Source organism: Ranitomeya imitator, chromosome 5 (assembly GCF_032444005.1).
Source record: "Ranitomeya imitator isolate aRanImi1 chromosome 5, aRanImi1.pri, whole genome shotgun sequence".
NCBI classification, from domain to species: Eukaryota; Metazoa; Chordata; class Amphibia; order Anura; family Dendrobatidae; genus Ranitomeya; species Ranitomeya imitator.
In genome coordinates, this window is record NC_091286.1 from 111,233,841 (window position 1) to 111,259,061 (window position 25,221).

Genomic DNA, 25,221 nt, shown 5'->3' on the forward strand with positions numbered 1-25,221 from the left:
TATTGAATTTAATACAGGATTTGACTAAATCCTGTTTGAGGACATCATTATTATTGCAATTTCTCTTCAATCTAGTAAACTCCCCAACAGGAATTGAACGTACAGTGTGTTTAGGATGGCTGCTACTCGTGTGCAGAATGGTATTGCCGGCTAATGGCTTCGAATATGTGCGAGTAGAAATCAATTCATTAGCTACACCTGTGAGTTCCAAATCAAGAAACGAGATTTTAGATGTTTCATGAACAAAAGTGAATCTGATATTGAAATCATTATTGTTGATATAAAGAATAAAATCCTGTATGGCAGATACATCGCCCCTCCAAATGATGAGCGTGTCATCGATGTATCTGCCATACCAAGAAATATATGACAAAAAATTATTGGAAGTGGAAAACAAAAAATGATGTTCCCAGAATGCCATCACCAAATTTGCTAAGGAAGGTGAAAATTTAGCCCCCATTGCCACACCAGTACATTGCAAATAATATTCATAATCAAAGGAAAAAAAATTATGAGTTAACAAAAAAGAAGTAACCTGTAAAATAAATCCAATTAAATCCTGAGAATAACAACTGTATTTGCATAGATGGAATTGCAATGCTTCAAGTGCTAATTTATGAGGTATACAAGTGTACAAAGACACCACATCACAACTCAACCAGGTGAATTCTGGCAACCATTCCTTGTGTGACATTGTGTGGCACTCTCAAAACCAATGGTTGTAGTAAGGAATCCAACCATTGGCCCATACGTTCGTTTGTAGAACCTATACTGGATATTATCGGACGCATTGGAGGGAATTCACTGTTCTTATGAATTTTGGGCAAACCACGCATTATTGGTGTGACAGGGTGAGAAACTTTCAAAAAGTCTGCTTGTTTATTGGAAATAACGCCCAAAGAAAGTCCATCTTGTATCACATTATCCATTTTAGTTTTGAAAACAGTAGTCGGATCAGATTTTAATTTTTTATATGTGGTGTCATCTGATAGCAAATCCAGAATTCCATTTCTATACTGTACAGAATCCATTATAACAACCACTCCTCCCTTATCACTCATTTTTATAGTGATGTCTTTCATATCCTGTATCTGTTTAATAATGCTTCTTTGTTTCTTTGTCAACTTATTGGTTGTATTAGGTGCCGGATCACTATATTTAAGTTGTTTAAAGGGAACCTGTCACCTGAATTTGGTGGGACCAGTTTTGGGTCATATGGGCGGAGTTTTTGGGTGTTTGATTCACCCTTTCCTTACCCGCTGGCTGCATGCTGGCCGAAATATTGGATTGAAGTTCATTTTCTGTCCTCCGTAGTACACGCTTGCACAAGACAAGATTGCCTTGTGCAGGCGTGTACTACGGAGGACAGAGAAAGAACTTCAATCCAATATTGCGGCCAGCATGCAGCCAGCGGGTAAGGAAAGGGTGAATCAAACACCCAAAAACTCCGCCCATATGACCCAAAACTGGTCCCACCAAATTCAGGTGACAGGTGCCCTTTAAGTTCCCGTTCAATGACCTCCTGGAAACGATTCATGCAATCTGCTCTAGATTGGATCGGATAGAAAAAAGGATTTTTCAATTTTAGTTCGTTAGATTGATTAATCAAAGGTAGAATGGAGTTATCCTGACCCTGCAACTCCTGTAATGTCAACAAAGTGACTTGTTCCTGAAAGTCCAGAGAATGAAATTCATTATCCTTAGTCATATTTTGGTCGACACTAATATCAGACTCTTCAGCCCAGAAATGTTTTTTAATGGTTAAATTACGGACAAATTTATTAATGTCTAACAAGGTTGAAAACAAATTGAAGTTCTGATCCGGAACAAAATTCAATCCATATGACAATACTCTCAGTTCTTCATCTGAAAAATTCCGGGATGAGAGATTTAATACATTATTAGAACTCATTTCGGCGTGAATCTCTTTTGGCGCGTCTGCATGCCAGAATTGCCTTCTGTGTTTCCGGCCACCACGCCTTTTGCGTTTTTTGATTTACTGACATGATTAGTAGAGCTACATGCTGCAGATTCATTTAGGGATGTGTCAGACATACTAAAACCGTTGTCACCGGAATCCCCTTCATGGGAACTGAAACTGACATATCTCTTATGATATCTCCTTTTTTGATTGGAATGTCTTAAAATAGATCTAGGAGTTCTCGAGAAAGAGTCCCATTCATTCCAGTTATAGACTTTATTGGATGCATAGTCTTGCAAACGCGTCGCTCTCTCCCTCACGGGGTTATGGTGGGTCTAAGGAGCATGTACTGTTATTTTAACCCTTTTGGATTAAAGATTTATATTTTATCAAGAGCAAGCTGGAATTTCTGTTTTTTTCATTTATATACTGCACGTCTCATCAGGACTGTTTCCGCGCTTCTCTTCAAGATCGGTGAGCTTTCTTTTTCTATGTGTTACTGATTGCCGTGCACCTGGTCAAATTTTTTTGCTCCTGTGGTGGCCGGAAACACAGAAGGCAATTCTGGCATGCAGACGCGCCAAAAGAGATTCACGCCGAAATGAGTTCTAATAATGTATTAAATCTCTCATCCCGGAATTTTTCAGATGAAGAACTGAGAGTATTGTCATATGGATTGAATTTTGTTCCGGATCAGAACTTCAATTTGTTTTCAACCTTGTTAGACATTAATAAATTTGTCCGTAATTTAACCATTAACCCCTCTGTGACCTTAGACGTACTATCCCGTCGAGGTGCCCTGGGCTTATCTGACCCTGGACGGGATAGTACGTCATAGCCGATCGGCCGCGCTCACGGGGGGAGCGCGGCCGATCGCGGCCGGGTGTCAGCTGCTTATCGCAGCTGACATCCGGCACTATGTGCCAGGAGTGGTCACGGACCGCCCCCGGCACATTAACCCCTGGCACACCGCGATCAAAGATGATCGCGATGTGCCGGCGGTGCAGGGAAGCACCGCGCAGGGAGGGGGCTCCCTGCGGGCTTCCCTGAGCCCCCCGCAGCAACGCGATGTGATCGCGTTGCTGCGAGGGTCTCCTCACCTCCCTCCCTGCTCGAGCCCCGGATCCAAGATGGCCGCGGATCCGGGTCCTGCAGGGAGGGAGGTGGCTTCACAGAGCCTGCTTAGAGCAGGCACTGTGAAGGCTGCAGCGCTGCATGTCAGATCAGTGATCTGACAGAGTGCTGTGCAAACTGTCAGATCACTGATCTGTGATGTCCCCCCCTGGGACAAAGTAAAAAAGTAAAAAAAAAAATTTCCAAATTTGTAAAAAAAATAAAAAAAAATATTCCAAAATAATGAAAAAAAAAAAAAAATATTATTCCCATAAATACATTTCTTCATCTAAATAAAAAAAAAAAACAATAAAAGTACACATATTTAGTATCGCCGCGTCCGTAACGACCCGACCTATAAAACTGTCCCACTAGTTAACCCCTTCAGTAAACACCGTAAGAAAAAAAAAAAAAAAACGAGGCAAAAAACAACGCTTTATTATCATACCGCCGAACAAAAAGTGGAATAACACGCAATCAAAAGGACAGATATAAATAACCATGGTACCGCTGAAAGCGTCATATTGTCCCGCAAAAAAAGAGCAGCCATACAGCATCATCAGCAAAAAAATAAAAAAGTTATAGTCCTGAGAATAAAGCGATGCAAAAATAATTATTTTTTCTGTAAAATAGTTTTTATTGTATAAAAGCACCAAACCATAAAAAAATGATATAAATGAGGTATCGCTGTAATCGTACTGACCCGAAGAATAAAACTGATTTATCAATTTTACCAAACGCAGAACGGTATAAACGCCTCCCCCAATAGAAATTCATGAATAGCTGGCTTTTGGTCATTCTTCCTCACAAAAATCGGAATAAAAAGCGATAAAAAAATGTCACGTGCCCAAAAATGTTTTCAATAAAAACGTCAACTCGTCCCGCAAAAAACAAGACCTCACATGACTCTGTGGACCAAAATATGGAAAAATTATAGCTCTCAAAATGTGGTATTGCAAAAAATATTTTTTGCAATAAAAAGGGTCTTTCAGTGTGTGACGGCAGCCAATCATAAAAATCCGCTAAAAAACCCGCTATAAAAGTAAATCAAACCCCCCTTCATCACCCCCTTAGTTAGGGAAAAATAAAAAAAAATGTATTTATTTCCATTTTCCCATTAGGGCTAGGGTTAGGGCTAGGATTAGGGTTAGGGTTAGGGCTAGGGTTAGGGCTAGGGTTAGGGTTAGGGCTAGGGTTAGGGTTAGGGCTAGGGTTAGGGCTAGTGTTAGGGCTAGGGTTAGGGCTAGGGTTAGGGCTAGGGTTAGGGCTAGGGTTAGGGCTAGGGTTAGGGTTAGGGCTAGGGTTAGGGCTAGGGTTAGGGCTAGGGTTAGGGTTAGGGCTAGGGTTAGGGCTAGGGTTAGGGCTAGGGTTAGGGTTGGGGCTACAGTTAGGGTTGGGGCTAAAGTTAGGGTTAGGGTTTAGATTACATTTACAGTTGGGAATAGGGTTGGGATTAGGGTTAGGGGTGTGTCAGGGTTAGAGGTGTGGTTAGGGTTACCGTTGGAATTAGGGTTAGGGGTGTGTTTAGATTAGGGTTTCAGTTATAATTGGGGGGTTTCCACTGTTTCGGCACATCAGGGGCTCTCCAAACACGACATGGCGTCCGATCTCAATTCCAGCCAATTCTGCGTTGAAAAAGTAAAACAGTGCTCCTTCCCTTCCGAGCTCTCCTGTGTGCCCAAACAGGGGTTTACCCCAACATATGGGGTATCAGCGTACTCAGGACAAATTGGACAACAACTTTTGTGGACCAATTTCTCCTGTTACCCTTGGGAAAATACAAAACTGGGGGCTAAAAAATAATTTTTGTGGGAAAACAAAAAGATTTTTTATTTTCACGGCTCTGCGTTATAAACTGTAGTGAAACACTTGGGGGTTCAAAGTTCTCACAACACATCTAGATAAGTTCATTGAGGGGTATAGTTTCCAATATGGGGTCACTTGTGGGGGGTTTCTACTGTTTAGGTACATTAGGGGCTCTGCAAACGCAATGTGACGCCTGCAGACCAATCCATCTAAGTCTGCATTCCAAATGATGCTCCTTCCCTTCCGAGCCCTCCCATGCGCCCAAACGGTGGTTCCCCCCCACATATCGGGTATCAGCGTACTCAGGACAAATTGGACAACAACATTTAGGGTCCAATTTCTCCTGCTAACCTTGGAAAAATACAAAACTGGGGGCTAAAATATAATTTTTGTGGAAAAAAAAATATTTTTTATTTGCACGGCTCTGCGTTATAAACTGTAGTGAAATACTTGGGGGTTCAAAGCTCTCACAACACATCAAGATGAGTTCCTTAGGGGGTCTACTTTCCAAAATGGTGTCACTTGTGGGGGGTTTCTACTGTTTAGGTACATTAGGGGCTCTGCAAACGCAATGTGACGCCTGCAAACCATTCCATCTAAGTCTGCATTCCAAATGGCGCTCCTTCCCTTCCGAACCCTCCCATGCGCCCAAACAGTGGTTCCCCCCCCACATATGGGGTATCAGCGTACTCAGGACAAATTGGACAACAACTTTTGGGGTCCAATTTCTCCTGTTACCCTAGGGAAAATACAAAACTGGGGGCTAAAAAATAATTTTTGTGGGAAAAAAATTTTGTTTTATTTTTATGGCTCTGCATTATAAACTTCTGTGAAGCCCTTGGTGGGTCAAAGTGCTCACCACACCTCTAGATAAGTTCCTTAGGGGGTCTACTTTCCAAAATGGTGTCACTTGTGGGGGGTTTCAATGTTTAGGCACATCAGTGGCTCTCCAAACGCAACATGGCGTCCCATCTCAATTCCTGTCAATTTTGCATTGAAAAGTCAAACGGCGCTCCTTCCCTTCCGAGCTCTCCCATGCGCCCAAACAGTGGTTTACTGCCACATATGGGGTATCAGCGTACTCGGGACAAATTGGACAACAACTTTTGAGGTCCAATTTCTTCTCTTACCCTTGGAAAAATAAAAAATTGGGGGCAAAAATATAATTTTTGTGAAAAAATATGATTTTTTATTTTTACGGTTCTGCATTATAAACTTCTGTGAAGCACTTGGTGGGTCAAAGTGCTCACCACACCTCTAGATAAGTTCCTTAGGGGGTCTACTTTCCAAAATGGTGTCACTTGTGGGGGGTTTCAATGTTTAGGCACATCAGTGGCTCTCCAAACGCAACATGGCGTCCCATCTCAATTTCTGTCAATTTTGCATTGAAAAGTCAAACTGCGCTCCTTCCCTTCCGAGCTCTCCCATGCGCCCAAACAGTGGTTTACTGCCACATATGGGGTATCAGCGTACTCAGGACAAATTGGACAACAACTTTTGAGGTCCAATTTCTTCTCTTACCCTTGGAAAAATAAAAAATTGGGGGCAAAAATATAATTTTTGTGAAAAAATATGATTTTTTATTTTTACGGTTCTGCATTATAAACTTCTGTGAAGCACTTGGTGGGTCAAAGTGCTCACCACACATCCAGATAAGTTCCTTAGGGGGTCTACTTTCCAAAATGGTGTCACTTGTGGGGGGTTTCAATGTTTAGGCACATCAGTGGCTCTCCAAACGCAACATGGCGTCCCATCTCAATTCCTGTCAATTTTGCATTGAAAAGTCAAATAGCGCTCCTTCCCTTCCGAGCTCTCCCATGCGCCCAAACAGTGGTTTACTGCCACATATGGGGTATCAGCGTACTCAGGACAAATTGGACAACAACTTTTTGGGTCCAATTTCTCCTGTTACCCTTGGTAAAATAAAACAAATTGGAGCTGAAGTAAATTTTTTGTGTAAAAAAGTTAAATGTTCATTTTTATTTAAACATTCCAAAAATTCCTATTAAACACCTGAAGGGTTAATAAACTTCTTGAATGTGGTTTTGAGCACCTTGAGGGGTGCAGTTTTTAGAATGGTGTCACACTTGGGCATTTTCTATCATATAGACCCCTCAAAATGACTTCAAATGAGACGTGGTCCCTAAAAAAAAATGGTGTTGTAAAAATGAGAAATTGCTGGTCAACTTTTAACCCTTATAACTCCCTAACAAAAAAAAAAATTGGTTCCAAAATTATGCTGATGTAAAGGAGACATGTGGGAAATGTTACTTATTAAGTATTTTGTGTGACATATCTCTGTGATTTAATTGCATAAAAATTCAAAGTTTGAAAATTGCGAAATTTTCAAAATTTTCGCCAAATTTCCGTTTTTTTCACAAATAAACGCAGGTACTATCAAAGAAATTTTACCACTATCATGAAGTACAATATGTCACGAGAAAACAATGTCAGAATCACCAGGATCCGTTGAAGCGTTTCGGAGTTATAACCTCATAAAGGGACAGTGGTCAGAATTGTAAAAATTGGCCTGGTCATTAACGTGCAAACCACCCTTGGGGGTAAAGGGGTTAAAAAACATTTCTGGGCTGAAGAGTCTGATATTAGTGTAGACCAAAATATGACAAAGGATAATGAATTTCATTCTCTGGACTTTCAGGAACAAGTCACTTTGTTGACATTACAGGAGTTGCAGGGTCAGGATAACTCCATTCTACCTTTGATTAATCAATCTAACCAACTAAAATTGAAAAATCCTTTTTTCTATCCGATCCAATCTAGAGCAGATTGCATGAATCGTTTCCAGGAGGTCATTGAACGGGAACTTAAACAACTTAAATATAGTGATCCGGCACCTAATACAACCAATAAGTTGACAAAGAAACAAAGAAGCATTATTAAACAGATACAGGATATGAAAGACATCACTATAAAAATGAGTGATAAGGGAGGAGTGGTTGTTATAATGGATTCTGTACAGTATAGAAATGGAATTCTGGATTTGCTATCAGATGACACCACATATAAAAAATTAAAATCTGATCCGACTACTGTTTTCAAAACTAAAATGGATAATGTGATACAAGATGGACTTTCTTTGGGCGTTATTTCCAATAAACAAGCAGACTTTTTGAAAGTTTCTCACCCTGTCACACCAATAATGCGTGGTTTGCCCAAAATTCATAAGAACAGTGAATTCCCTCCAATGCGTCCGATAATATCCAGTATAGGTTCTACAAACGAACGTATGGGCCAATGGTTGGATTCCTTACTACAACCATTGGTTTTGAGAGTGCCACACAATGTCACACAAGGAATGGTTGCCAGAATTCACCTGGTTGAGTTGTGATGTGGTGTCTTTGTACACTTGTATACCTCATAAATTAGCACTTGAAGCATTGCAATTCCATCTATGCAAATACAGTTGTTATTCTCAGGATTTAATTGGATTTATTTTACAGGTTACTTCTTTTTTGTTAACTCATAATTTTTTTTCCTTTGATTATGAATATTATTTGCAATGTACTGGTGTGGCAATGGGGGCTAAATTTTCACCTTCCTTAGCAAATTTGGTGATGGCATTCTGGGAACATCATTTTTTGTTTTCCACTTCCAATAATTTTTTGTCATATATTTCTTGGTATGGCAGATACATCGATGACACGCTCATCATTTGGAGGGGCGATGTATCTGCCATACAGGATTTTATTCTTTATATCAACAATAATGATTTCAATATCAGATTCACTTTTGTTCATGAAACATCTAAAATCACGTTTCTTGATTTGGAACTCACAGGTGTAGCTAATGAATTGATTTCTACTCGCACATATTCGAAGCCATTAGCCGGCAATACCATTCTGCACACGAGTAGCAGCCATCCTAAACACACTGTACGTTCAATTCCTGTTGGGGAGTTTACTAGATTGAAGAGAAATTGCAATAATAATGATGTCCTCAAACAGGATTTAGTCAAATCCTGTATTAAATTCAATAGACGTGGTTATCCCAATTGGATGCTCAATAGAGCCCTTAATATTGTATCTCCAAATGAAAAACTAACAGCTACAACTAGTTCTGGTAACACAATTGTTAATCCGAATAGAAATATTAATTCCAATATGGTTGCTAGTCAACGAAGTGACAAACCTTTTGTCTGTCTACAATATAGTCCGCAGTTCAATAACATCAAAGCTCTTATCAACAAGTCTATTCCAATTTTATATGAAGATCCGGTTCTTGCAAATATTTTACAAGCGGGATGTAATGTTGTGGCAAGAAGAGCACCCACTTTGGGAAATATTCTGTCACCTAGTCTATATGTTACTAATAAACCACAATTGACATGGTTAAATTGCAAGGGTAGCTACAAATGCAATGTTCTTAATTGTTCCACCTGCAGGCACATGATCACTACTAAAGCTTTTATTGATCATACTGGCTCTAACAGTTTTTGCATACAAGGGTTCATTAATTGTAACACCCGTTTTGTAGTGTATAAGATAGATTGTGTAGCTTGCAATAAATCTTATGTGGGGTGCACCATCCGCAAATTGAAATACCGCATTTCGGAGCATTTGTACGATATTTCTAATACAAGAAACACTAATCGGAATATTTCCTCCGCAGCCAAACATTTTGAGGATCACCATTTACGTGATATTTCATCTTTTAGGGTGACTGGTATAGAGCGGGTGATCATACCTTATCGCGGTGGTGATCTACATAGAATTTTACTTACCCGTGAAGCGTATTGGATCTTCATGCTGGGCACAAGATTTCCTGATGGACTTAATCGCAGAAATGAAATCATGTTCCATTATTAATAGTCGCCATCCTGCAGCATTTCTGTTCTTTTAACCCCTTAGCGACCGCCGATACGCCTTTTAACGGCGGCCGCTAAGGGTACTTAAACCACAGCGCCGTTAATTAACGGCGCTGTGGAAAAAGTAAATAGCGCCCCCCAGAGTCGGATTTTCTCCGGGGTCTCGGCTGCCGGGGGTAGCCGACACCCCAGAGAACATGATTCGGGGTTTTTTTTACCCACCCCGCTTTTGCGATCGCCGGTAATTAACCGTTTACCGGCTATCGCAAAAAAAAACCACGCGATTTCTTTTTAATTTCTCTGTCCTCCGATGTGATCGCACATCAGAGGACACAGAAAAGGGGAGAAAAGGGGTGCCAGGTAGCCCCCCAATACTCACCTGTCTCCCCCGATGCTCCTCGTGGCTCCCGGTGGGCGCCGCCATCTTCAAAATGGCGGGCGCATGCGCAGTGCGCCCGCCGGCCGGCCCCGGGTGAATCTTTGGGGTCTCGGCTACCGGGGGTAGCCAGACCCCAAAGAGCATGATCGGGGTCGGTTTTACCGACCCCTGTTTTGCGATCGCCGGTAATTAACTGTTTACCGGCGACCGCAAAAAAAAAAAAAAAAAAAAAAGCTAAGTGTAATTCTCTGTCCTCTGATGTGATCGCACATCAGAGGACAGAGAAATAGGGGGATTCGGGGACCCTATCATACTTACCGGTGTCCCTGGGTCCTCCTGCTGCTCCTCCTGGCCGCCGGCGTCTTCTGGGGAAAAGAAAATGGCGGGCGCATGCGCAGTGCGCCCGCCATCTGTCTCCATCTGCCGGCCGGCAGGAGAAGAGCAGTTGGGGATAAAATTAGGGTTAGGGGTAGGGTTAGGGCTAGGGTTAGGGGTAGGGCTAGGGTTAGGGCTAGGGTTAGGGGTAGGGCTAGGATTAGGGTTAGGGCTAAATTTAGGGTTAGGGTTGGGGCTAAATTTAGGGTTAGGGTTGGGGCTAAATTTAGAGTTAGGGTTGGCGCTAAATTTAGGGTTAGGCTTCTTTCACACTTACGTCGGTACGGGGCCGTCGCAATGCATCGGCCCGACATACCGACGCACGTTGTGAAAATTGTGCACAATGTGGGCAGCGGATGTAGTTTTTCAACGCACCCGCTGCCCAATCTATGTCCTGGGGAGGAGGGGGCGGAGTTACGGCCACGCATGCGCGGTCAGAAATGGCGAATGCGACGTACAAAAAAACGTTACATTGAACGTTTTTCTGTGCTGACGGTCCGCCAAAACACTGATCCAGTGCACGACGGACGCGACGTGTGGCCATCCGTCACGATCCATCGGCAATACAAGTCTATGGGCAAAAAAACGCATCCTGCGGGTACATTTGCAGGATCCGTTTCTTGTCCAAAACGACGGATTGCGACGGATGCCAAACGACGCAAGTGTGAAAGTAGCCTTAGGGCTAGGGTTGGGGCTAAAGTTAGGGTTAGAGTTGGGATTAGGGTTTGGATTAGGGTTGGTATTAGGGTTAGGGTTGGCATTAGGGTTAAGGTTAGGGTTGTGATTAGGGGTGTATTGGGATTAGGGTTAGGTTTGAGGTTAGGGTTGAGATTAGGATTAGGGGTGTGTTGGATTAAGGTTTTGATTAGGGTTATGGTTAGGGTTGACATTAGGGTTGTTTTGGGGTAAGGGTTGTGATTATGGTTAGGGTTAGTGATTAGGATTATGGATCAGGTTGGGATTGGGGTTAGGGGTGTGTTGGGGTTAGGGTTGGAGCTAGAATTGGGGGGTTTCCACTGTTTAGGTACATCAGGGGGTCTCCAAACACGACAGCCAATTTTGCGCTCAAAAAGTCAAATGGTGCTCCCTCCCTTCTGAGCTCTGCCGTGCGCCCAAACAGTGGGTTACTCCCACATATGGGGCATCAGCATACTCGGGATAAATTGGACAACTTCTGGGGTCCAATTTCTCTTGTTACCCTTGTGAAAATAAAAACTTGGGGGCTACAAAATCCTTTTTGTGGAAAAATATATATATTTTTTTTATGACTCTGCATTATAAACTTCTGTGAAGCACTTGGGCATTCAAAGTTCTCACCACACATCTATATAAGTTCCTTGGGGGGTCTAGTTTCCAAAACGGGGTCACTTGTGGGGGGTTACTACTGTTTAGGTACATCAGGGGCTCTGCAAACGCAACATAACGCCCACAGACCATTCTATCTAAGTCTGCATTCCAAAACGGCGCTCCTTCCCTTCCGAGCTCTGCCGTGCGCCCAAACAGTGGTTTACCCCCACATATCGGGCATCAGCATACTCAGGATAAATTGGACAACAACTTTAGTGGTCCAATTTCTCCTGTTACCCTTGTGAAAATAAAAACTTGGGGGCTACAATATCTTTTTTGTGAAAAAAAAAATATTTTTTATTTTCACGAGTCTGCATTCTAAACTTCTGTGAAGCACTTGGGCATTCAAAGTTCTCACCACACATCTAGATAAGTTCCTTGGGGGGTCTAGTTTCCAAAATGGGGACACTTGTGGGGGGTTACTACAGTTTAGGTACATCAAGGGCTCTGCAATCGCAACATAATGCCCACAGACCATTCTATCAAAGTCTGCATTCCAAAAAGGCGCTCCTTCCCTTCCGAGCTCTGCGGTGCGCCCAAACAGTGGTTTACCCCCACATATGGCGCATCAGCGTACTCGGGATAAATTGGACAACAACTATTGCAGTCCAATTTCTCCTGTTACCCTTGTGAAAATAAAAACTTGGGGGCTACAATATCTTTTTTGTGGAAAAAAAAATATTTTTTATTTTCACGACTCTGCATTCTAAACTTCTGTGAAGCACTTGGGCATTCAAAGTTCTCACCACACATCTAGATAAGTTCCTTGGGGGGTCTAGTTTCCAGAATGGGGTCACTTGTGGAGGGTTTCTACTGGTTAGGTACATCAGGGGCTCTGCAAACGCAACATAATGCCCGCAGACCATTCTATCAAAGTCTGCATTCCAAAACGGCGCTCCTTCCTTCCGAGCTCTGCTGTGCGCCCAAACAGTGGTTTACCCCCACATATGGGGTACCAGCATACTCAGGACAAATTGGACAACAACTTTTGGGGTCCAATTTCTCTTGATACCCTTGTGAAAATAAAAACTTGGGGGCTAAAAAATCTTTTTTGTGGAAAAACAAAATATTTTTTATTTTCACGACTCTGCATTATAAACTTCTGTGAAGCACTTGGGCATTCAAAGTTCTCACCACACATCTAGATAAGTTCCATGGGGGGTCTAGTTTCCAAAATGGGGTCACTTGTGGGGGGTTTCAATGTTTAGGCACATCAGGGGCTCTCCAAACGCAACATGGCGTCCTATTTCAATTCCAGTCAATTTTGCATTGAAAAGTCAAATGGCGCTCCTTCCCTTCCGAGCTCTCCCATGCGCCCAAACAGTGGTTTACCCCCACATATGGGGTATCGGCATACTCAGGACAAATTGCACAACAACTTTTGGGGTCCAATTTCTCCTGTTGCCCTTGGTAAAATAAAACAAATTGGAGCTGAATAAATTTTTCCACTGTTTAGGCACATCAGGGGCTCTCCAAACGCGACATGGCGTCCGATCTCAATTCCAGCCAATTCTACATTGAAAAAGTAAAACGGCGCTCCTTCCCTTCCAAGCTCTGCGATGCGCCCAAACAGTGGTTTACCCTCACATATGGGGTATCGACGTATTCAGGAGAAATCGCACAACAACTTTTGTGGTCTAATTTCTCCTGTTACCCTTGTGAAAATAAGAATTTGTGGGCAAAAAGATCATTTTTGTGTAAACAAAAGCGATTTTTTATTTTCACGGCTCTACGTTATAAACTTCTGTGAAGCACTTGGGGGTTCAAAGTGCTCACCACACATCTAGATAAGTTCCTTAAGGGGTCTAGTTTCCAAAATGGTGTCACTTGTGGGGAGTTTCCACTATTTAGGCACATCAGGGGCTCTCCAAACGCGACATGGCGTCCGATTTCAATTCCAGCCAATTCTGCATTGAAAAAGTCAAACGGCGCTCCTTCACTTCTAAGTTCTGCGGTGCGCCCAAAAAGTGGTTTACCCCCACATATGGGGTATTGGCGTATTCAGGAGAAATTGCATGACAAAATTTATGGTTACATTTCTGTTTTTACACTTGTGAAAATAAAAAAAATGGTTCTGAATTAAGATGTTTGCAAAAAAAAGTTAAATGTTCATTTTTTCCTTCCACATTGTTTCAGTTCCTGTGAAGCACGTAAAGGGTTAATAAACTTCTTGAATGTGGTTTTGAGAACCTTGAGTGTAGTTTTTAGAATGGTGTCACACTTCATTATTTTCTATCATATAGACCCCTCAAAATGACTTCAAATGTGATGTGGTCCCTAAAAAAAAATGGTGTTGTAAAAATGAGAAATTGCTGGTCAACTTTTAACCCTTATAACTCCCTAACAAAAAAAAATTTTGTTTCCAAAATTGTGCTGATGTAAAGTAGACATGTGGGAAATGTTATTTATTAACTATTTTTCGTGACATATCTCTCTGATTTAAGGGCATAAAAATACAAAGTTTGAAAATTGCAAAATTTTAAAAATTTTCGCCATATTTCTGTTTTTTTCATAAATAATCGCAAGTAATATCGAAGAAATGTTACCACTAACATGAAGTACAATATGTCATGAAAAAACAATCTCAGAGTCAGCGGGATCCGTTGAAGCGTTCCAGAGTTATAACCTCATAAAGTGACAGTGGTCAGAATTGCAAAAATTGGCTCGGTCATTAAGTACCAAATTGGCTCTGTCACTAAGGGGTTAAATGCTTGTAACCTGTTTATTTTCTTTTCTTGCGTATTTTGTAATTTGTATATATATGTTTTTATTCTAACATTTATCTTCCAGGACCTGTCGATTGCGTGTGTCATGTGATTTATGTTCAGCACTCTCATTGGCTACTGGGTCCTTATATACCGGTACTAATGTCGGATAGATCAGCTTGGATAAAGACTGGTTCTCAGTCAAAACGCGTCGCTCTCTCCCTCACGGGGTTATGGTGGGTCTAAGGAGCATGTACTGTTATTTTAACCCTTTTGGATTAAAGATTTATATTTTATCAAGAGCAAGCTGGAATTTCCGTTTTTTTCATTTATATACTGCACGTCTCATCAGGACTGTTTCCGCGCTTCTCTTCAAGATCGGTGAGCTGGCTTCATTTTCTTTTTCTAAATATACTACGTGGCTGGGCAATATACTACATGGCTGGGCAATATAGTACGTCACTGGGCAATATACTACGTGGCTGGGCAATATAGTACGTCACTGGGCAATATACTACGTGGCTGAGCAATATACTACGTGGCTGGGCAATATACTACATCGCTGGGCAATATACTACGTGGCTGGGCAATATACTACGTGACTGGGCAATATACTACGTGACTGGGCAATATACTACGTGGCTGGGCAACATATTACGTGACTGGGCAATATACTACATCGCTGGGCAATATACTACGTCACTGGGCAATATACTACATGGCTGGGCAATATACTACGTGGCTGGGCAATATACTACATCGCTGGGCAATATACTACGTGGCTGGGCAATATACTACGTGACTGGGCAATATACTACGTGACTGGGCAATATACTACGTGGCTGGGCAACATATTACGTGGCTGGGCAATATACTACATCGCTGGGCAATATACTACGTCACTGGGCAATATACTACATGGCTGGGCAATATACTACGTGACTGGGCAATATACTACGTGACTGGGCAATATACTACGTGGCTGAGCGATATACTACATCGCTGGGCAATATACTACGTCGCTGGGCAATATACTACATGGCTGGGCAATATACTACGTGACTGGGCAATATACTACGTGGCTGGGCAATATACTACATCGCTGGGCAATATACTACATCGCTGGGCAATATACTACGTCACTGGGCAATATACTACATGGCTGGGCAAAATACTACGTGACTGGGCAATATACTACGTGACTGGGCAATATACTACGTGACTGGGCAATATACTACATCACTGGGCAATATACTACGTGGCTGGGCAATATACTACATCGCTGGGCAATATACTACGTCGCTGGGCAATATACTACGTGACTGGGCAATATACTACGTGGCTGGGCAATATACTACATCGCTGGGCAATATACTACATGGCTGGGCAATATACTACGTGACTGGGCAATATACTACATGGCTGGGCAATATACTACGTGACTGGGCAATATACTACGTGGCTGGGCAATATATTACGTGGCTGGGCAATATACTACGTGACTGGGCAATATACTACGTGACTGGGCAATATACTACGTGACTGGGCAATATACTACGTGGCTGGGCAATATACTACGTGACTGGGCAATATACTACATGGCTGGGCAATATATTACGTGGCTGGGCAATATACTACGTGACTGGGCAATATACTACGTGGCTGGGCAATATACTACGTGACTGGGCAATAAACTACGTGGCTGGGCAATATATTACGTGGCTGGGCAATATACTACGTGACTGGGCAATATACTACGTGGCTGGGCAATATACTACATCGCTGGGCAATATACTACGTCGCTGGGCAATATACTACGTGGACATGCATATTCTAGAATACCCGATGCGTTAGAATCGGGCCACCATCTAGATTGTGGCCCGATTCTAACGCATTGGGTATTCTAGAATATGCATGTCCCCGTAGTATATGGACAATGATGATTCCAGAATTCGCGGCAGAGTGTGCCCGTCGCTGATTGGTCGAGACAACCTTTATGACATCATCGTCGCCATGGCAACCATTTTGACATCATCGTCGCTGTGCCCGTTGCTGATTGGTCGAGGCCGCCAAGCCTCGACCAATCAGAGACGCGGGATGTCTACGTCCTTTATGACATCATCGTCGCTGTGCCCGTCGCTGATTGGTCGAGGCCGCCAAGCCTCGACCAATCAGAGACGCGGGATTTCCAGGACAGACAGACAGACAGAAAGACAGACAGACGGAAAAACCCTTAGACAATTATATATATAGACTAGATTGTGGCCCGATTCTAACGCATTGGGTATTCTAGAATATGCATGTCCCCGTAGTATATGGACAATGATGATTCCAGAATTTGCAGCAGACTGTGCCCGTCGCTGATTGGTCGAGGCGAATTCGCGGCAGACTGTGCCCGTCGCTGATTGGTCGAGGCAACCTTTATGACATCATCGTCGCCATGCTGTGCCCGTCGCTGATTGGTCGAGGCCTGGCGGCCTCGACCAATCAGAGATGCGGGATTTCCAGGACAGACAGAAAAACCCTTAGACAATTATATATATACTAGATTGTGGCCCGATTCTAACGCATCGGGTATTCTAGAATATGCATGTCCCCGTAGTATATGGACAATGATGATTCCAGAATTCGCGGCACACTGTGCCCGTCGCTGATTGGTCGAGGCAACCTTTATGACATCATCGTCGTCATGGCAACCATTATGACATCTACGTCGATACTGTGCCCGTCGCTGAATCAGAAACGTGAGATGTCTACGTCCTTTATGACATCATCGTCGCTGTGCCCGTTGCTGATTGGTCGAGGCCTGGCGGCCTCGACCAATCAGACGCGGGATTTCTACGTCCTTTATGACATCATCGTCGCTGTGCCCGTTGCTGATTGGTCGAGGCCTGGCGGCCTCGACCAATCAGAGACGCGGGATTTCTACGTCGATGCTGTGCCGGTCTCTGATTGGTCGAGGCCTGGCGGCCTCGACCAATCAGAGAGCCGGGATTTCCAGGACAGACAGACAGACAGACGGAAAAACCCTTAGACAATTATATATATAGATAGATGATGTGTATATATATATAAGATGCATGTATTGGTATATACTGTATAGTATATCATGTATAATATATAATGCTGTATATATGATGCTTGTGTATATATAATATATGATGTGTGTATATATATGATGCATGTATTCGGTATACACATTGCTTTGCCCTCTCCTATGACATTACCATTGCTTAGATCCTCTGCTCCTCAGCATTTGCTGTAGTTTGGCTACAATATAAATAGCCACATTCCTGGGAAGTGTCTGCCATGTTTTGTACGCTCAGCTGCAATAGTAATAAAGTTGCATGAAAGAAAAAAAAACAACATTGCGTTGCTCGGGCTGGGGATGAGGCGTGGCTAGACACGCTAATCACGTGATAGTGGCAGGCAGCTCTTCTGTCCTCCCAGCAGCGCGCAGGCGCGGTGCGAGCCTCTTCCAACGGCCGCTGAGCGCAACTATCGGGAGAGAACGCAGGGGGAAATAAACAACAATAACAACAACACCTGAGTGACACCGCGAGCGGCTTCCGGCCACAACACCGGCGCCTGCTGCTGCCGCCTGCCGGACACGGGAAGGCGGCCTGGGCGGCAGACAGAGAGGAGGGAGCCGGGGTGTCTCCGCTCACACGGCCGGTGGGGGCGCTGGGGTCTCCGTGTGACGCCTGCTCGCAGCCCTGCACTGTCCATGCACCGGGGCGGAGATGAGCTGCGGGTGACTGGCTCGTCATTGGCGCTGTCAGGGCAGCATCAGCGGCCTCCCCGGACCCCCGGAGCGATCGCGGGGTGACGGTCCGTGTGTGCTGTGCCGCGTCCAGCTGTCATATGTGCAGGCGGCCGCCCCCCATCTGCCCGCACAGGGGCGCTGCGTGCCCCCTCCGTATGCTGCCCCTGCTAGGGGGCGCTCTGTGCACGGACGATCGTCTGCCTTAAAACTGACCGCTGCTGCCTCCTCTTAAAGGGATCTGCTCTTGTGGGCCGTGTGACAGCGCTCGTGGACCAAGCTCCTGCCAGTGCGCCGCAGGCCCCGTCCAGCCATGCAGGCGCCCCAGCTCCAGTACGACTTCTTCAGTGAAGAGAATGCCCCCAAGTGGCGGAACCTGCTGGTGTCCTCCCTGAAGAAGGTAAGGCATCCCCATCCTAAACCTGCCGTGCTCTCCATGTCCGCAGCCAATGGCAGAGCTGCTCTCTACTCCAGCCAATTAGATCACAGCTTTCATTTTTCCACTGGAGGTCAGAAAGTGAAAGTCGTCATCTGATTGGTCACTGTGGGGAAACAATCCATGTTTCCTGGTATGTGCTTCTCTCCATCACTCGTCGATGGCAGGTGACATTGAGCGGTCACTAAACTCAGTGTTTTCTATTTTGTAGGAACGTAAACTCCTTGCAGATCCATGGGATCCTTATCCTTAAGGTACCGTCACACTCAGCAACGCTGCAGCGATATAGACAACTAGCCGATCTCTGGAGCGTCGCTGTTTAGGTCGCTGTAAAGACGTCAAACACGACAACAGCAGAACGATGCAGGAGCGATCCAGTGATGTAACGGTGACTCCCTTATCGTTCTCGCTGGTTGTTAGCTCCATGTCAAACAGCCGGAGTGTACCGGTCCGACACACATCTAGGGGCCCTATACTCGTTGCTGGCGTCGTTGCTTTTGATGTCAAACATGACGAATCACGCCGACCTGACGACCAAATAAAGTTCTGGCCTTCTACCTCCGACCAGCGATATAACAGCGGGATCCAGATCGCTGCTGCGTGTCAAACACAACGAGATCGCTATCCAGATCGCTGCAACGTCACGGATTGTTGTCGTTCTCTTTGCAAAGTTGCTGAGTGTGACGGTACCTTTAGAAACTGCACAGACTGCGGAAAAGTCAGGGATGGACACCCCCTTTCTGCCTCCTGCAGATCAGTGGGGTCCTGGTTATGAGACTTACACTATTCTAAAATAGACGGCTCAGCAGCGCTCCCCGAGTGGGGTATGGGCTGAATACAAGGCGTAAGGGGCACTCATGGAGAGGGTGCACGCCACTGGGCAGTCTTCTCTGAGATTGGTGTGGATCTCCTGACCAGGACCCCGCTGATCTGTAGGGGTCTATGGATACAGCTCACCCCACAGGTATATGTCCCTGGGCCTCCGCTGTATGGAGAGAGCCTGGGAGGTGTCGAGCAGCTTTGTTCAAAGTGATGAATGAAGGTTTTTAATCCAGAAAAGTGAAGTAAAATAAAAAATCCCTCATTGTGACGTCACTGACACAGCAGCACGGGCATAAAATATCTGCCGCTTTGAGTCGAGAGATCTATGATTGAGTTGGCCGGACTTGTCATGTAGAGATTTTTTTTATCCCGTGTTACTATTTTAATGAAATCACAATGAAGAACTTTTGCTTTTCTTTCACTTTGTTGGATTAAAAACCTGTGTTCATCTCTGCGAGTTTAAAGTCAGTGTTCACGTTAACAAATAAATGTTCGGCTCAATAGAGGGTGAGTAGTGCGCACAGTGTTAGGATTTTGGCTTAGCGGTGGTCACAGTGCGGCAGGTGTGCGATGCGCCCACCCTATTCTCATGTGCTGACTGCAGCCACTTACTCTGTATTCTATTGGGAAGCTGCAGAGACTGTAGTCTGCACACCAGCCGACCATATGATGACTACTGCAACCAGCAAGCGGAGCCCAGTCCTAACAAGGTGTGCATTATACCTCGTCAGTACTTGGCAAATGGTGCTGCTTACCGAAAATGTACTCTGGGTCGACAATCCCTTTTAGGGTGTGTATATATCCCGCGTCTCTGATTGGTCGAGGCCGCCAGGCCTCGACCAATCAGCAACGGGCACAGCGACGATGATGTCATAAAGGACATAGAAATCCCACGTTTCTGATTCAGCGACGGGCACAGTATCGACGTAGATGTCGTCATGGTTGCCATGGCGACGATGATGTCATAAAGGTTGCCTCGACCAATCAGCGACGGGCACAGTCTGCCGCAAATTCTGGAATCTTCATTGTCCATATACTACGGGGACATGCATATTCTAGAATACCCGATGCGTTAGAATCGGGCCACAATCTAGTATATCTATAATTGTCTAAGGGTTTTTCTGTCTGTCCTGGAAATCCCGCGTCTCTGATTGGTCGAGGCCTGGCGGCCTTGACCAATCAGCGACGGGCGCAGCATGGCGACGATGATGTCATAAAGGTTGCCTCGACCAATCAGCGACGGGCACAGTCTGCCGCGATGTGATCATTCTACTCTGAGCTGATAATTTTTGGACTTCTAGCCTTGCCGCTGTTTGTGCCAGGAGCAAAATGACTTCGCTGTACCGCCATAGTCAGGACCTGCTGACCGGTCCGTGATATTTGGCCTGTAACATTATGAAAGTGATAGCTGGCCTTGTTTTTTTGGTATGTATGATGCTGACTCATATGAGCATTTTGCCATTTCCAAAATCCTTCTATGTCCCAGTTATGTGGTCAAAGGCTTTTTTGGGAATCCCCCTATAACACATTACACTCCGATCAGACCAGCGTTCCCTCCCTCTGCTTCTTACTTCCTCTTGTGATGCCTAGGGGACAGTACACATTATTGCCTGCATGTGGGCTGATGTAATCATGTGTAATGCTTTAATGTTTATCTCACTTTTTAATATGCGATACTTCACTTTTACTGTGCGTCTCCTGATACTTCCTGATACATGTCATCTACACTCCATTGAATCAAATCCCCAGGAGAGGAGACTGTGGTGCTGTCGAAGGATTACCTAGACTGACATGTTGTAGGTCACTTCCAGATGTGAGAAGAACTAGATCTGTGAGATCAGAGTAAGAATCAGCACAAAGATCCTAAAATGTTGTTCTAATACGCCGGCTGGCGGAGGCATCGTACAGCCACTCACTGAAAACTTTTTGACATGTCGGAACTTTTGATTGATGGGTATTTAGATACTAAGACCTTAAAACTATGGAACAAAAGTGCTGCTGTCCTCCCAGACTGAAGATGATATCAATAGAAAGTGTATGGAGCCTGTCCTCGATCTTGGTGGAGAGCAGGACTAGGCCTAAGGTCTCATTTAGATGACCATTTTTTTTATGCATGAGAAAAATGGACCTGTGATTTTTCTACAGTGTTGTCAAAGTCTGGCCAGTTTTTCATCAGTTTTTTTTTTTTTCCCCACGGAGTTTCATGGCGCTTTACATGTGAGGAGGGGTATACAGTGCCTTGTGAAAGTATTCGGCCCCCTGGAACTTGTCAACCTTTTCACACATATCATGCTTCAAACATGAATATACCAATTTTTGGTGAAGAATCAACAAGTAGAACACAATTGTGGAGTTGAACGAAATTTATTTATTTTAAATTTTTGTGGGAATTCAAAAACTGAAAAGTGGGGCGTGCAATATTATTCGACCTCTTTAACTTAATACTTTGTTGCGCCACCTTTTGCTGCGATTACAGCTGCAAGTCGCTTGGGGTATATCTATCAGTTTTGTACATCGAGAGACTGAAATTCTTGCCCATTCTTCCTTGGCAAACAGCTCGAGCTCAGTGAGGTTTGATGGAGATCGTTTGTGAACAGCAGTTTTCAGCTCTTTCCACAGATTCTCGATTGGATTGAGGTCTGGACTCTGACTTGGCCATTCTAAGACCTGGATATGTTTATTTGTGAACCATTCCATTGTAGATTTTGCTTTATGTTTGGGATCATTGTCTTGTTGGAAGACAAATCTCCGTCCCAGTCTCAGGTCTTTTGCAGACTCCAACAGGTTTTCTTCCAGAATGGTCCTGTATTTGGCTCCATCCGTCTTCCCATCAATTTTAACTGTCTTCCCTGTCCCTGCTGAAGAAAAGCAGGCCCAAACCATGATGCTGCCACCACCATGTTTGACTGTGGGGATGGTGTGTTCAGGGTGATGAGCTGTGCTGCCTTTACGCCAAACATATCGTTTGGCATTGTTACCAAAAAGTTCGATTTTGGTTTCATCTGACCAGAGCACCTTCTTCCACATGTTAGGTGTGTCTCCCAGGTGGCTTGTTGCAAACTTTAAACAACACTTTTTATGGATATCTTTAAGAAATGGCTTTCTTCTTGCCACTCTCCCATAAAGGCCAGATTTGTGCAGTGTACGACTGATTGTTGTCCTATGGACAGACTGTCCCACCTCAGCTGTAGATCTCTGCAGTTCATCCAGAGTGATCGTGGGCCTCTTGGTTGATCTCTGACCATTCTTCTCCTTGTTTGAGATGAAAGTTTAGAGGGACGGCCGGGTCTTGGTAGATTTGCAGTCGCATGATTCGCCTTCCATTTCAATATAATCGCTTGCACAGTGCTCCTTGGGATGTGTAAAGTTTTGGAAATCATTTTGTATCCAAATCCGGCTTTAAACTTCTCCACAACAGTATCACGGACCTGCCTGTTGTGTTCCTTGGTCTTCATGATGCTCTCTGTGCTTCTGGCAGAACCCTGAGACTATCATAGAGCAGGTGCATTTATACGGAGACTTGATTACACAGGTGGATTATATTTATCATCATTAGGCATTTAGGACAACATTGAACTTCTGGAGTGAGTTTGCTGCACTGAAAGTAAAGGCCGAATAATATTGCACGCCCCACTTTCCATTTTCTGGATTTCCACAAAAATGTAAAATAACCAATAAATTTCGTTCAACTTCACAATTGTGTTCCACTTGTTGTTGTTTCTTTACCAAAAATTTACGTTTGATATCTTTCTGTTTGAAGCTTGATATGTGGGAAAAGGTTGAAAAGTTCCAGGGGGCCGAATACTTCCACAAGGCACTGTATGTAATAAAAACAAGTACAATAATCTTAAACAATACAAGTCATGACTGGTACAGTAGGAGAGAGGACCCTGCCTGCGAGGGCTCACAAACTACAAGGGATGGGTGAGGATACAATAGGTGAGGGCAGAGCTGGTACATGTTTCTCAAGATGTGGAAAAATTGTTATGTGACCCCAGCCTAATGGAAATCTGTAACTTTACTTCAATGAAATCTGCATTTTATTTATTTTTATTTTTTGGGGGGAGGGGGGAGCTATGGGAAGGAATCCAAGTCTAGGAAAATATTAGACCCCATGATCTTTATTTGATCTGAGAAGCCTTTATATACAGTATATGTGTGGAAATATCTCAGCCGGTCTTTATAACGGTTTTTCCGTTGCTCCTTTTATCTTGGGTGATTGTAGCACTTTCATGGTGAGTTCCCTTTATTCTCCCCTATGAATTATTGCATATGAGACAAAGCTGACGGCTCCTGCAGTGGTGAGCTCATGCAATGAGGAATTGAGCGTTGGCTTTGCAGTTCTGCGTGTCTCCCACCTAAGCACATTGTAAAAAGCAATGAATTCCGCAGCATCACATGCATAGAGATACCGGGGCCAAACCAAAATAAATAGTAATTGCAGCACTGACTGCGACGAGTGAGATTTTTGGCCATAATAAAAATGATGCGCAATTAGGAAAGCGCTTACAGGTGGACTTGGTTTTCTACTTGGCAGTGATTTTGGTGAGTAGAAATAATTTTAAAGCGTATTTATATCCACAACTAAATGCCTTGTCAAATGTATGTCTTTTCCTGAGATTGTCACCTTTTTTTTTGGGGGGGGGGGAGGGTTATAAGGCATATCAAGGGCATGGATATCAAAAATAAAAAATATCATGGCTTTTTTAGACGTTGAGTTTAAGGCTATGTGCACACGATGCGGATTTTGCTGCGGATCCGCAGCGTTTCCGCAGCAGTTTCCCATGAGTTTACATTACAATGTAAACCTATGGGAAACAAAAAACGCTGTGCCCATTCTGCGGCAAAAAAAGCGCGCGGAAACGCAGCGGTTTACATTCCGCAGCATGTCACTACTTTCTGCGGATTCCGCAGCGGTTTTACAGCTGCTCCAATAGAAAACCGCATGTGTAAAACCGCAGTGAAATCCGCAAAAAAAACCCCACGGTAAATCCGCGATAAATCTGCAGCAAAAACGCAGCGTTTTTGCCCTGCAGATTTATCAAATCTGCTGGGGAAAAATCCGCAGTGGATCATTCTACGTGTGCACATACCCTAAAGATAAAAAAATGTGTACAAGTGTCTGATATTTAGGCTTACAATAGTTTTCTACTAAGATGGGTCTTTGGAATAGGTCATCGGTATCGGATCGGTAGGGTGCTGACACGTGCCCACCCTCCGGTTAGCTATTTCCAGCTTGGGTAAATGGTGCATGATTGGATCGGAGTGGCTGCTCCTGCTTAGGCTACTTTCACACTTCCGTCGGTACGGGGCCGTCGCAAACCGTCGGCCCGACGTACCGACGGACGTTGTGCTAAATTTAGCACAACATGGGCTGCGGATGCAGTTTTACAATGCATCCGCTGCCCATTGTGATGAGCGGGGAGTAGGGGGCGGAGTTCCGGCCACGCATGCGCGGTCGGAAATGGCAGACACGTCGCACAAAAAAAGTTACATTGAATGTTTTGTTGTGACGACGGTCCGCCAATTACCGACACATCCAGTTCACGACGTATGGAACGTGTGTCGGTAATTCAAGTCTATGTGCAGAAAACACATCACGCAGGATGCGGTTTTTGCACAGAACGACGCATTGTGACGTCTTTATGAAGACGGAAGTGTGAAAGTAGCCTTAGCTGCCATTCATGTGATTAGGAGCTCATCTGCATCACCTGGGAGCTGCCACTGAG

At 44.1% G+C, this 25,221-nt stretch overlaps 1 protein-coding gene across 1 annotated transcript in view; it reads left to right on the plus strand.

The window, feature by feature from the left end:
* The first annotated feature begins 17,896 nt into the window (after positions 1–17,896).
* SOS1 (SOS Ras/Rac guanine nucleotide exchange factor 1) overlaps positions 17,897–25,221 on the plus strand; it is a 155,031-nt gene continuing 147,706 nt past the window's right edge. Inside the window, exon 1 of the mRNA XM_069769052.1 lies at positions 17,897–18,634. Within this exon, the coding sequence (XP_069625153.1) occupies positions 18,548–18,634 (87 nt within the window). The 5' untranslated portion in view covers positions 17,897–18,547. The remainder of the gene's footprint in view (positions 18,635–25,221) is intronic.